This window comes from Toxorhynchites rutilus, chromosome 3 (genome assembly GCF_029784135.1).
Source record: "Toxorhynchites rutilus septentrionalis strain SRP chromosome 3, ASM2978413v1, whole genome shotgun sequence".
NCBI classification, from domain to species: Eukaryota; Metazoa; Arthropoda; class Insecta; order Diptera; family Culicidae; genus Toxorhynchites; species Toxorhynchites rutilus.
The window spans coordinates 329164469-329179063 of record NC_073746.1 but is presented as its reverse complement, the minus strand read 5'-3'; the positions used below and the strand labels follow the sequence as shown (position 1 = coordinate 329179063).

General features: G+C 38.9%; 1 protein-coding gene across 1 annotated transcript; it reads left to right on the top strand.

The window, feature by feature from the left end:
• Positions 1-1173: 1173 nt before the first annotated feature.
• Positions 1174-7147, top strand: LOC129778670 (fumarate hydratase, mitochondrial-like). The gene is made up of 4 exons (XM_055785724.1): positions 1174-1460; positions 2971-3108; positions 5720-6725; positions 6790-7147. Exons 1-4 carry the CDS (start codon positions 1347-1349, stop codon positions 7050-7052), a joined length of 1521 nt encoding a protein of 506 aa, XP_055641699.1. The 5' UTR covers positions 1174-1346; the 3' UTR covers positions 7053-7147.
• The last annotated feature ends 7448 nt before the right edge of the window (positions 7148-14595 follow it).

The window sequence follows — 14595 nt, the reverse complement described above, 5'->3', positions numbered from 1 at the left end:
GAATTATTTTGATGTTTGTTTTGCTTCAAGACAATGTTGCCTCTTTTGCATATGTCGATTGAGTTCGAATCTCAAATGGATTGCAGAATGCAACAGTCGGTCTCGGTTCGTTTGCGAAATCCAATCGCAGTTCAAACCCGTCCAGGTTCAGGATTATGAGTGAATGTTTTTTTTTGGCAAAGTTTGTTCTTCGGATGTTACAATAACAAAATATAACTGACAAAAGAACAAATATCGAGGAAATTATAGCGAAGTCGCAACTTTTATCGGAATTCAAACGGGACAGTTTAAGTAATAACAGCATGCAAAGTATAAAGTCTCTTAAAAACAAAGACACGAAACGAATAACTGCAAAAATGCGACGTTTCTTACAAAATGTTGAATATATCATATATTCTAATTTCAGGGTGCTCATACACTGTTCGACCAAAGCCAAATATTTGACTCTTTTTGACAGATAAAATTTGGTCAACGTGTACTGATCAAATATTTTCTACACAAAACACGACAAGCAAATATTCAATTATTGGATGCCTTAAATATTTTTTCAGTCTGTTCTTCGAACCTGTCGGTACATGGTTAGGTTACCTTGAATATTTCAGTTGATTTTTTTACATGTTCGGTGTTTGATATTGTTTACTACTGTTGAAAATTGAAGAGTGGCAAACAAAATAGTGTTTGTACAAATATCAAATCAAACCTTATCTGTCAAAAAATATCAAATATTTGACCTCCGGGCAAACAGTGTACGGCCACCTTCAGGAAAACTATTTTTTAAAGCAATGTTGAAAATCCAATAAGAATTTCGGGAAGCGTTACGTTTTTCTTTTCTCTAATATCGTTTACAGTGTACTTGGTTGTGCAAATCAAGACGGGTCTATGGTACTAGGTGAGGCCGTTTCGTCACTAAGTTGGTTAGGGGAGCGGTATATGAAAACAGTACGGAAGAAAGCAGAAGGGGAATTATTTGCTTGTAGCGTGAAAGAGACAGACTGATCACGAGCGAGCTTCGGCACTAGCGTATTGTGTTTTGTTTACAAACAAAACACAGTAGACTTCCAAGATGGCTGAAGAGTGGTTTTAGCAAGTTGGCCCACCTTAGGATATACTTCTAGGCGCCTTGGTGCAAATGACATTTTCACAAACAAACACCACCGGTTCTCTGTCAAATACTCAAGAGCACGGAGACATTTGCCAAAAATAATCTCTCCCCATCATCTTACCTGTCGCATTGAACGGACGTGTTGTGATTTCACGAGTTATCTCTTCGAAGGGGGCGGCAAGTGAAAGTGCACTGACACCCGTGCCTTCGGTCCGTACTTTTATTTGTGAAAAAAAAACGAGCAATGGCTAGCAAAATCTGCCAACTATCACGTGTCGTGCTTCGAGGACAGCAGTTGCTGAAGCGGACGGTTCAATTAGCCACCGCACAATCCCATGCATTTTCATCGACCGCCAAGGTTTGTTTTTTTTTTTATCGTCGCACGGAATGGTACATTACATAATCTGTCTGAGCTTAGTGAGCCGTGAGCCGGGTTCATCCACCTTCAGAAGATAAGGAACAACTTCCCTTGTGTTGTGTGATACCTTTAGAAGGATTAGTTTACTAGACATAATCGTACTTTAAAGTTGATGCCGAAACAATATGATGTGTGATCGTGAAGTCACAAAACGCAAACACGATGGGAATATACAGGATCGATCTCCTTCGAACAAAAGGCTAATAACAGTGGTCAGTCTCTTGTGACTATTTGAAAAATCATATCTGGTGCACAGTGCTCCAATAAAAATAGTTCGTTTGATATACCTAACTCACCTTACGTCGGTATAAAAAAAGGTTATATCATTCTGTTGTAGCAAAGCTCGTGTTCCGGAGCTTCTCCTATCGAAATGTTGAGCAATTGATGGCCTACGTTCGCGTTACCCTATTCAAAAGATGACCAGGTGGATACAATAATAATGATAGTAGTCATCTAACAATAGCGCTTTTTTATTCGAAAAATCAGGATATATTCTTAAGATACTTAAAGGGTTTCTGTTTTACGCTACGTTTATCTTCTTCATCAACGATTTTAAGGTTCTTAAAAGGAATTTTGCGGTCTTAACGTAGTATTGTTTTCATCATTTCTGTTAGCGCCGTGTACTAGTGCGACTCGGAAGAGGTTGCTTTACCGAAAAAATCCCCGAACTCAACAATAATCGTTCCACAAAAAGTATTTTATTACTGTCCCTGTTTATGTTACGCAATATGCGGATACCAAATGATAAACATGATTTAGATCCTTATCAGTTGAACGAAAAGTGTTTAGGAACTATGATTGTGTGTTCTATGAACGGTTATGAAAGTTCATCATTGAGTTTTTGACTTAAAAACATCCCCATCTAGAGCATTATCAACATAAACAATAAACGCCGGGTAGTGGCAACAAACGAACGATGATTATCTACCATCCTCCATGATTCATTTGTTCAAAGTGCGTCAGATTGACCTCTCGTTTGTCTGTGTTGCGCCACATCACAACAAAATAAAACCAAATCACAGCAAACTGGGCGAACCGAGCAAATCGCAGTAAACCTGTTATTTTCCTTTTCATCCACTGTGTTGTGTGCAGCAATTTCAGATTTTAAGCCGCTCATTTGTCGTTTGTTTGCTGTCTGCTCGGGTTGCGCTGCTTTGGTTCGTCCGAAGTTGTTTATGTCATTTACGGTTCAATTTACACCAGATCAAGTTATTCATCCAGTTTTGCTAGGATTTTCGTTGGTTGATTCACAGTCCAGATGGTAAAATAAATAAAAACAAACTAAATTTTATGTGAATTGTAATAGCCAATAGTGGCGTGATGCCACCGCTTGAAGTCACTTGGATTAGTCATTAACACGTTGCACAATACATGTGCACGTCCAGCGAATGAAACGAAGTGAACTCAAATAGTTAATTGATCGTTTCCTTTTCTTTTTCATTCACGTTAGGCTTCTAAAGATGTTGGTTTCCGCACCGAATCGGATACTTTTGGTGAGCTGAAGGTACCGAACGATAAGTACTATGGAGCCCAAACCGTTCGCTCGACTATGAACTTTCCTATTGGGGGACCTACCGAGAGAATGCCGGTAAGTAATTCCACAAGTTGCTAAATTAACGATTTTTAGAAAATTTCAGGTATTTTTTTAAGTCTAATAGTACATAAGAGAAACGTAACGTATTTTGATAAGGGTCTAAAAAGGAAACGATTACTGCGACCGAACACAAACCTACAGTGACAAGCACAATAGCCTGACTGATATTGAGTGCGAGAAAGGTACAGGAATACTTCCAATCAACAAATTGAGTAATTCGACTTTGACAATTGCATCTGTTCTGGAGAATTCAAAGCTGCACAGCGATCGCACTGTTCTGATCAATGAAGTCCATCAATTTACAGAAAAAAATACAGAGTTTACAAATTTTTTTCAAAATTTAGTTTTGAATATTAAACTTATATCAGTGCGTGCATAAATACCTTGATTTATAAAAATGCTGAACACAACGTAACGAGATGGTTTTCGTTGGAGGCAATTGTTAAGCGAAATGTTGAGTGATTTGAAGAACTTAAACAATTCTTTTCGTTCCAAGTTAAGTATGACCATAATCAATCCGCCAATTGTATATTAACTCATTTAAACAATTGAAGATTTTGAAGATTTTCTGAAGAAGCCTGAGTATGTTTACGTTGGTATCGATGCAAACGAAGCTGAAAAAGGATAGGATGCAGCTAGGAAGCTGACCCTCAAATCGATTTGTCGTGACTTCTATATTGAACTCGTAAAACAGATTTCAACGCGATTTAATTTTAACGATCCTGTTAACAAAACTGTGGCCTTGATCAACCCTCAAAATTTCACCAAGCTACCAAACCATAATGATTTGATGCGCCAATTTCTTCAATTTGTTGAAGCAGGCAATAGACGAGGCTTGAATAACGAATGCAAACGTCTCAAAACGAATCTTATGGGGCAAACATTGAGCGATTCAGATATAATTTGGTCCCAGCTGTCGGATGTCAAAAGGCGTGATGAGATATTCAGCCCTATTCTGTATTCCGTTGGATTTCCATTTCGTTCGAAACCGTTATTTTGTTCGAGTTACAATTTCGCTTTTCCTATTTCGAACGTTTTGCCCATTCAATGTTCGAAGAGAAACAGATCGAACGCAATGCAAAAATAACTCGATCAGAATACAGAATGGAATTTTATCAAGTCGTTCGAAATATTTCGAATCGATCGAAATACAGAATAGGGGATATTTTTGTATCCATTGTTAAGGTCGTTTGTAAGACACTTTTTGATAACACTCATCAGCGTGTGTCAAGAGAATATTTTCGCTTTACAATGCCCGTCCGGAAATTGGTTGCCACCCACAATTATAGACTCTATTTTGAAGAGAAGAACTATGTATCGGCTCAAGGAGGAGCGTTAAGGATGAAAATTTTAGCCAGAATTTGAAAGCAAAGTTCAACAAAATTATGTTTAAACATCATACAATTGTCATGATTTTTTTGGTTGTATTTATGCCACAATGGAGCTCATTTCTTTTATCTCCCTCCCTCACCCCTCGGCCGAAGATCAATAATTTTGCGGAACAGTGTGAAGAAAATGATCGTTTTCGCACACTTCTCATCAAGTAATATCAACCAAACTCTAATGGATTACTCACAAGATATTAAATTTTCATCTGCCGTCGCACTGTATTGTGAGAAACGCCGGAAAACTCGAGCTTGTGCTCTGAAAGTTAAATTTTCAATTTTCCGCAACGATTTTGTTTGTATTGGTGAAAGCATCGTTATTTTTTCGACACTGATACCAGACAACATCATCGAAACAGCTATATAAACCACTAAATAAAATGTTATTCCTGATTCATAGCGTTTCATGTCATGAAAATCAATACAATAAAATTGTGTTAATATCAATACAATTATTATTTTTACGTTTAATGGGTCTATAATGTAAGTTTTAGGAACTTTAATATTGGTTAAGAAAATTTTATTGCCGAGCTCGGAACACTTACACAGGTACCTCTGCTGTCAAAAAAAGTAAACGGAAAATGATTACATTCAATCAAAATGCCTCGTCCAACGAAGAGAAGGATTAAAGCTCTCCAACATGGATATGTGGAAAAAATACGATCAACGAAGGAAAATACTAAGGAGGTGGATTAAGGTGTGGAAGAACTTGTTAATACCAAAAGAGCCCCAATTCGCATGTGTTATACATTTACTCATGTTAAGGTCACGTATGGTCAGAATTTTACTTCATATGCAAATACACCTTCTATATATATTTATATTTGCAATTGTTCATCGGAACACATCGTTCTTACATTTTACTTCAATACGTTACGTTACGTTTGAAAAATGGTCCTAAGTAACAAATGTAAACAAATTGATTTAATGGATACACACTATTGGTTCTCAATCATTGAATGCATTGCGAAAACAAACGTTCAAGTATCTATCCTTTTCACCCTTTTATCACCGAACAAAATATGTCCAATGTACAGATTCGAATTTTAAGCATTCGACTGTTACTTCAGACGCCAGGACGGAAGCACGGAAAAAAATAATTCATGAAGATTTGGGTTTCTGTAAACGCCAATAATCAAAATTACACCAATGGCGTTCGTAAAAAGAATAATGGTTACAGCTTGATGGGTTAATGGGTTAAACCATCTTTCCATTTCCAGCAACCGGTGATCACCGCTATGGGCATTCTTAAGAAGGCGGCCGCCCTTGTCAACAAAGAGTACGGCCTTGATCCGAAGGTGGCCGATGCGATCGCCCTTGCAGCGGATGATGTGATCTCGGGCAAACTGTACGACGATCATTTCCCCCTGGTCATTTGGCAGACCGGTTCCGGCACCCAATCGAATATGAACGTGAACGAGGTCATCAGTAATCGGGCGATCGAACTGATGGGAGGAACACTTGGTTCTAAAACCCCGGTCCACCCCAATGACCATGTCAACAAATCACAATCTTCGAACGATACCTTCCCAACAGCTATCCACATCTCGGTAGCTCGCGAACTGACGGGCAATTTGAAGCCAGCGATTCAAATATTGCATGATGCTTTAAAGGCCAAATCGGATGAGTTTAAAGATATCATCAAAATCGGCCGTACTCACACTCAGGATGCCGTTCCATTGACACTTGGCCAGGAGTTCAGTGGGTACGTTCAGCAGATGGAGTTTGCTATTCAGCGAATCGAAGCTTGTCTGCCACGTGTTTATATGTTGGCTCTCGGTGGGACTGCTGTAGGAACGGGACTGAATACGCGTATTGGTTTCGCGGAGAAATGCGCAGCTAAAATCTCCGAGTTAACCGGACTGCCTTTTGTCACTGCCCCGAACAAATTCGAAGCCCTGGCTGCTCGTGATGCGATGGTTGAGGTTTCCGGTTGTTTGAACACTATTGCTGTAAGCTGCATGAAGATTGCCAACGATATTCGCTTTTTGGGATCGGGCCCACGCTGTGGATTGGGTGAGTTGAGTCTGCCGGAAAATGAACCGGGCAGTTCCATTATGCCGGGAAAGGTGAATCCAACTCAGTGCGAAGCAATGACAATGGTGTGCGCACAAGTGATGGGCAACAATGTCGCTGTATCCGTGGGCGGATCTAACGGTCACTTCGAACTGAACGTATTCAAACCACTGGTGGTATCGAACGTACTGAGGTCTATCAGGTTGCTATGTAAGATTTCATTTTTCGCTTTGTTTCATTAGCATAAATAATTTGCTCTTGTTTTCGTTTGCAGCCGACAGTGCTCGTACATTTACGAAGAATTGCGTGGTGGGCATTCAGGCCAATCGTGCGAATATTGATAAGATCATGAATGAATCTCTGATGCTGGTTACGGCGCTGAACCCCCACATCGGCTACGACAAAGCAGCTAAGATTGCTAAGACGGCACACAAGGAGGGAACTACGCTCAAGGAAGCCGCTCTCAAGCTGGGCTATCTGAACGAACAACAGTTCAACGAGTGGGTTCGCCCGGAGAACATGTTAGGACCGAAGTAAATCCAGAGAGACCAATAGCTCACGCAAGTTTTATTTTTTTGTATTATTTTGTTATTTAATAAAAAAAATGTGCTGTAACATGTACAGACAGATTACTATGCACTGTTGGGGTTTTCAGAGAGTAATTTCATTCGCTCTCGCTAAAAATTTCAGTTGTTGAGAAGCATTTTCTGCATATTTTTTTACACCACAAAGACATACTTTCTGAACGATCAAAGAGATTTGATTTTGAGATATTTAGTTAACCATTGAGAACGCCTATATTAATATTCAACTGCATTAGAAATCCGCTTTATGAAGTAACCCAGAACGTGAGTAGAATTTGTGCGTAACGCCTTGCTTCTATAGAGGAGCTCGAAGCAGATAATCATTTCGATAGTACGCTCAAAAATGCAATTGATGTATCTGGCGAAACTATGAATGACAGTAACGTCATTAATTGTCGTCATTTATATGAATCGATTATAGACAAAATTATTGACGAAATGACGAGACGGTTTAAGGAACTAGATGAATACAAATTCGTCGCTTTGTTGTATCATGAAAAATTTGCCGACTTCGATGTCGCATTCCCTACTGGGAATTTGAAAATGTTTATTTCATACAACTCGAAATTCGATGAAGCGAAGCTTTGTAAACAGCTGAGGGTTCTTTTTAAATTATAGTCATAATTCCGATTATCGTTGAACAGAACCTGCATCAAACCTTCTCCGAAACAGCTGCCCAGAATGTTACTGACACTGCCTAATACAACGGCATCCATTGAAAGAACTTTTTTTTGTTGTTCGACGGATCAAGAATTATTTTCCGTCGAGATCCGACCAGAAACGGTTATTCGGAATTATGATGATGATTGTAGAAAAAGATTTCCTTTATGAGATGCCTTTATTATATGAGGAAATCATTGATAAGTTTGCGCTCATAGTTGACCGTAGGATTCTTTTGTTATGCAGGCAAATCTGTTTTTGTGTGGTGGGTAGGGACCGCATAAAAAAGTTTCCTTAAGAAAATAACCCAAATCCTAATGATTCCATTCGTGATCAGCATTCGATTTCCTTTTTTCACTTTAATAAGCGACCTACTCATTTGCGCAGATCATAAAATAAACTCTTTGCTTCTTTCAAGAAGCTCCTACTGACACCTTAAAACAAACAAAACAAAATAAGGTAATGGGAATTAGCTGACACAGTCCCTATGTAGAGCGATGAAATACATATCAAAGATAGAAAAAAATGATGAGATGACTTAATTTTTTTCAAATACCGCACAAAAAAGTTGCACAAAAATAATTCGCATAAAACCGCACAAAAACAATTTTTACTGTATAGATAAATGTTGAGAAATAAAAATGTTAAAATCTGTCATAGCAATATTGTTATAGTGTTCAGTTGGTCACGCGTCGCCTCTGCAGAAGTTGTCTCTTTCATCCAAAAATATCATTAGGGCAAGGATGTGATGTTTTGGCCGGATTCTCCCGAGATGAACCGCTGGAAGATTGGTTTTCGTCCGAAGTCCGTCAATTGTCCGAACGTCCCCCAGAATTTCTCGGCAAACCTGAAGCCGAGGTTCTATTCCAATTATTTCGTGGCGAAAAGGGAGGAGGAACTAATAAATAAAACTAAGAAAGAACTGAAAAACATGTCAACATATATGTTTTTGACAGTAATGGCGAAAGGTCCGATAGGGCGTCGAAATATGTTTTATAACATGGTCAAAAAAATTGTTTTATGGGAAATCTGTCCCATTAAATTATCTTTCGTAGTTTTTTCGCCATTCGAAAATTGACCATTTTTTGACGCAAGCGTCACCGTGCAATCACGATTCTGAATGACGCCTACGAAATTCTTTCCCAGATCCTCTTTCGAATTCTGAAATTCGGAGGCGCATAATCAACGGAAATCGTGCCTACCGTGGGCTCCACAAATTCTAAAAGTCCAACAAACTCCGACCTTTTACGATGTGTACCATGTGCAAATCTCTGATACGGCCGGCGACAGTTTCTTTCCGACAAGTTGGTAGTTTGTGCAGCGTCCAAGAACTTAACACTGATTCTGTAGAATCCGGGGATAGGCAGTAAGGCGAGTAAATCTATTCTCGATTAAAAATAATATAATCTTGTGATGGTTTGTTCAAAAAGTCAATCTATTGACAGAACTGTGTTGTGGACTATGTGGATTGGGTATTGGGTAATAGGAAGAATGTCCTACTGAGTCGATGAAGTACATACGACCATATGAAAACTGAGAAAAGAGAATATTGCTCTCATTTCTCATGTTTTCTGTTCAAACATTTGAGTTCATTCTTTGAATCTCTAGTCGGCAACTTCCTGTGCGATGATCAACCAACATTGCGATTAATAAGCTTACATATTTAAAGCCAGTGTTAAATTGAAAAAAGAGAGATGTTCATGACACGACCGCATTGTTAACGTAGGACTACAAAACTATTGTCGGCGTTGTTTTCATTATTCACATTAAGAATTTCAAGAATGGAATCTTATCGCCATCAGTTTCCACCGAAGAACGCAACTCTCACGTCTGGGAAAAACCTTCTCCACCTCAAGTATGAAATGCTTCACTTCATATTAACGATACTTGTAACACAGAAATAATGCTCGGATTCTCGAAAATTGAATGATCGATCGAAAAAAGTCAGCGATAAGTCAGAATTTTCTCCTAAATTCACAGTAACGTCTCCTGGTAAAAAAAAAAATATAAAAATCATTTTCAACCTCAATTCTACATTTGGCCCTACATTCTACATTTGGTAACACTTGAAAACCAACAAAAATGTATACTGGTGATGCGAACCAACACAGGCGCTTTCCGCCAGTCGGCATGAAAACCGATGATTTGTAGCATTTCATCGAGTTCCACCTTCGATTTGACGATACAAACAAAATCACCGCGATTCGCTCACTGCCAGTGGTAAAACTGTGTAATAGAAATGTTATTAGCTTAAATATTTTGCAGTTCATTCGCTTCTAGGCTTAAAAAAGAACTGCCCCTTTTGGAAAACTGATGATAAACACTAACCATCGGCCTTCCGAAAGACCATTTAGACCATTTAGGAGTATCGCCGCCCATTCATACAATGTTGGATGGACAACAACGGTAAGTATTTAGAACGAACGATTCGTAACTTTCCTTTTTCATGCGTTTGTGGGTATGAGGATTGCAAATAGTGTTGGTACTCACACGAATACATACACATTCCCAACATATACGAACACTCCCCTTTCACAAACTCATGAAAACGAATGTTATGAATTGTTCATTCCGTGGGTACGCATAGCATTTTGTACTTCTGGTACAACTTGCGATGAATTACTCTTCTAATTTGCTCCAAACTTTATTCGACCGACTATAAAAGGCTAAACGTATCAATATATGAATCGTTTATATGGGTTTTGGGGGTACGCTACGGTAATTTTTTCCGCAAACTATAGAAATTACTGCAATATTTGCAAAATAACAAAAAAAAAAAAGACGGGTGGGTAATGTCGGGGACATAACCGGAGTGACGTAGGACTATACAAAGGGGACAGCTTTTGCTAAATATATATTTTAATTATATTGTTTTATTTTCTTCTACCTACCTATCTACCTGAAAAATGAATTACTTTACTGTTTACTTTTTATGAACATGTTGGGGGTTCTGAAAAGAACCTTTGGTGTTGTGTTTTTGCGTTTTTTTTTTACAAACTTGATTCTTGATTTTTTTCTAAAGGCTTTGTACTTATTAAATGCTCAACGCCGGGCATCTTTCGGCGTATGCATATATCGTACAATCAAAATGATGGCTGTGATAGGGAATGCATAGGTAGTCATCAACTCATTCACTATCATATATTTCATTATTGAGCACATTACCGTACCTTAAACTGTGGTTTCGGAGACGAATGAATTGTAAGATTTGTAGTATCCGTAAACAAAGTAAATAAAAATAAAAAAGAACTGAGGTTTTGGAGACGATCTGTTGAAAAATAAACGAACTATAAGAACTTAAAATAAGAACAGAGCAGCAGGAAATACGTAGCTCATCATGTTGTTCCTTAGTTATTCTCCTATACAATGTAACGTCAGTCAGTCAACCAAAGAAAGCAGTTCTTGCTACCGAGAAAATTCGTTAATGCCATCCTGCATACAATGTGTTGTAATTTGAAGCCACTTTTAATTCGGAAACTATACATGGGTTTGTGAAAACTGAATGATCAATTTAAAAAACCCCAACCAGTTCAAGAACAAGCATAAACAAAACAAAACAGTTTATATTATATATCATATTATGTCACTTTAGAATGCATTGGTATTGTGAAAAACTTTTAATAACTCTTTTTTGAATGGTTTAATGGCCCTGTAAAGCGCCGTGTTTTACGGTGGCTGGTTTTGCCACCAAAGCGGTCTGTATAAACAAACTTTTTCTTTCTTCTACCTGCTGCCGTTTTGCGATTGCGTTTGCCACTCGCTGAAACTAGTTGTTGCCTTGACGAGCGCCGAAAGGAGCTGCTCTGTTCTTGATGCGTGTTTTCTGATTGTCGTGAGCAGCTTTGCAAGCCAACTCGAGCACTCCGACGGTCGAAACTCTATAACCGCTGTTAGGTATACTGGTGCTCCGGCACCAATCCGTTCGGCCTAGTTACCCTTGCGGAGCAATCAATGAATGCGACCAACAGGGAACTGGAAACATGCACGGTTCGAGTGAGACTTTGCCTTTCCCTTAACTTGTCCTCCTTTGTTACGTCAACACGTCCACGTTGCTGCTTGTTTTCTTTTTATGATGTGATGCGATGCGATGCTAAACGATGCCGTACAACCACACTGGTTTACGGTTTGAAAGAAAATGAGATATTTTTTTTGGATCCTTGCGCTTTATACTCTAGCGGTACACGCTCACAGGATAGAGACAAATCGGCAGACTCAGCCAAAGGGACGAGTCCAACGAGACGAACGAATGAGCGTTAAAAGGCAGCGATGGCAAAAAAATACATTCATTACGATTTGTTCGCTCGTTGGATTCACATGCAGGCTAAAAAGGGTCCTTTTCAGGATCACAAAATTATCTTCATTCTAAAGAGTTTATTGTTTTGTTATCACTCGATATCCCCATCTTGTTCGGCTAAACCTTCTTGTTTAGCGATTTGTTGCCACTCGCCACAGCTTTCACAGTTGGAAAATTTCTTCCCATCCAGCTTTGTGACATGTTGTACAGTAAATTACATTCAATGCGACGTGCCGAAGCACCACTCAGTGTCGCATTGGAGGCGATTTTAACCTGTAATTGAACATTTGCGATGACAGTGGTACAGTGTCGACTTTCAATGTGGGGTCATAATTTGGATCTCTATGTTTACAAAAATGTCCAACTAATTATGTCGCATTACATGTCCGTTCAATTAGCTAAATGTCGAACTAATTGTAAATTACTGTACTTTCAATCTGGAAACAATTTAAGAATTGGTGTAAATTGAATAATCAGGAAAGTCCCCAACTATCAATAAGCTCAGAACAACTGCCAAATTCACATACTCAGCAGATCCTGGCAAACAAATTATGAAAAAATCAAATTGTTTTTTATTATTATTTTAGAAAGCATTGAACTATATTTCGTAAACTCTTTTTTGAAAGGTTTAATGGCCCTGATAAGCGCCTTGTTTTATGGAATGGTTCCAATTTAGAAAACTTTGTACTCGTGGTTTTGAAAAAAACCATTTCGAACGCCCTCGATGCCGCCTTGTTCTGGATTTGCCACCAAAGCAGATTGTATAAAGAACAAACTATTTTCTTCTGCTACCAGCTGCCGTTTTGCGATTGCGTTTGCCATTCACCACTCGTTGCAACTGCCTGTTGACTTGATGTCCACCGAACCGAATGTGTTCTGTTCCGAATGCGGGTTTTGTTTTCGGCGCGAGCAGCTTTGGCAGCTAACTCGATCACTTCGGCGGCCGAAACTATATAACGCCGGCTTGGTGGACTGGTGCACTGGTACTAATGCGCTCGGCCTAGCTACCCTTGCGGGGAACTCCAGACCGACACGATTCGAGCGGGTTTTGCCTTTCCCTTAATTTTTCCTCCTTTGCCATGTCCAGATTTGGCTGCTTGGTTTGGTTTGTTGATGTGTTGTGATGCGAACTGATGTGGTGTACGGTTTGAATGAGAATGATCGTTACGGCAGCGGAGCGGGGATTTTTAAGCTGACTGGCTGGCTCGAGAATTACGCATGTGTGAGACTGCGACCAATGTTTCGTTCATTTTTTTCTTTTTCCTTTCCAATCGTGCTTCATTCTATTTCGCTGCTGCTCTGGTTGCCCGTTTTGGTCGGTACGATTTGAGGAGCACAAAATGGACCAATCAAAAATGGGCACATAGTGCATTTGGACAATGCTTGATATTTCACAATTATTCAATTATTTATCTCAAGAAAAATGAAATGTTATTCGTTATGATAGATGCGTAGATATATTTCCTATCAATTGATGCAAAAACCTTTGCGATCTATTGAGAAATGCTCGAGTTATAAACGTTCCAAATCTTGCATTTTTTCCTACTTGTTCAGTGCCTAGATTTCCATTTCACCCCCTATATCTTCCGGTTAGACGTAGTCCTACGTCAAAATTCTGAAACACATACAAAAAAAAACTATTTTTGGCACTCTTGAAATCGATGCAAAACAATAAATTTTTTTTTCGTCAAAACTTGTGCAGAATTTATTGGAGTTTTCAAAACTGCTGTTTGATTTGCAGTGGAAGCATTATTGAATTATTCATTACTAGCTAACCCGGCGAACTTCGTCCCGCCCATAATATTTTTTATATGAACTCTTTTAAGCATTCATGTTTTCTTACTAAGCGAACACTCGTGGGTTCAATCGCAGAACTCGCCATTGATTGATATCCTAATTGAATCTTCAAAATTTGCTTTTCTTATGATTTTCTTATTACTTCTGCCAAAACTCGTCATTATGATATAAAATGATTTACAGACACAATTCTCGCTCAAGATTCTTGATTCAATTACAAATAACATGTTTCTCCGATGCATGGAATACATAAAAGAAAAGTAAATTTTCATTCATAATTTTTATTTTAATATTACGTTATTCTAACTGAGAATCTCTAGCTTTTTTCGCTTCACACCTGTTCAGTCTGGGAACAAAGACTAGGTTGCGGTGGACTGTATTTTCGGGAACATCTGAGCTCGGGACCAATTGGCTGAACGGGTGGAGCTCTCGTCGGGGATCGTGGTCGAATGCGGGTTGATTCGCTGGATCGGAAGCCTTGAGAAAGGCTGAATACTCTTTTGGAATTAGAAATGTAGAGGAAAAGATGGCGAAAACTTAACAACTCTTTCATATATTTCTTTCTCCTTCTACACTTCTTCTATATGTTTCGGTCGGGTGCTTCTTCTTCCGTTGCTGCTGCTGCTTTCCTCGGATGTTGTCGTCGCGATGGTCGGTGAAATAGTGATGTTTTTCGGGCAGCGCACCTCGCTTTTATAGTGAGTGCGAATTGCGTTGTTGTTAGTTTTTCTCTGCTGTGCTGCGT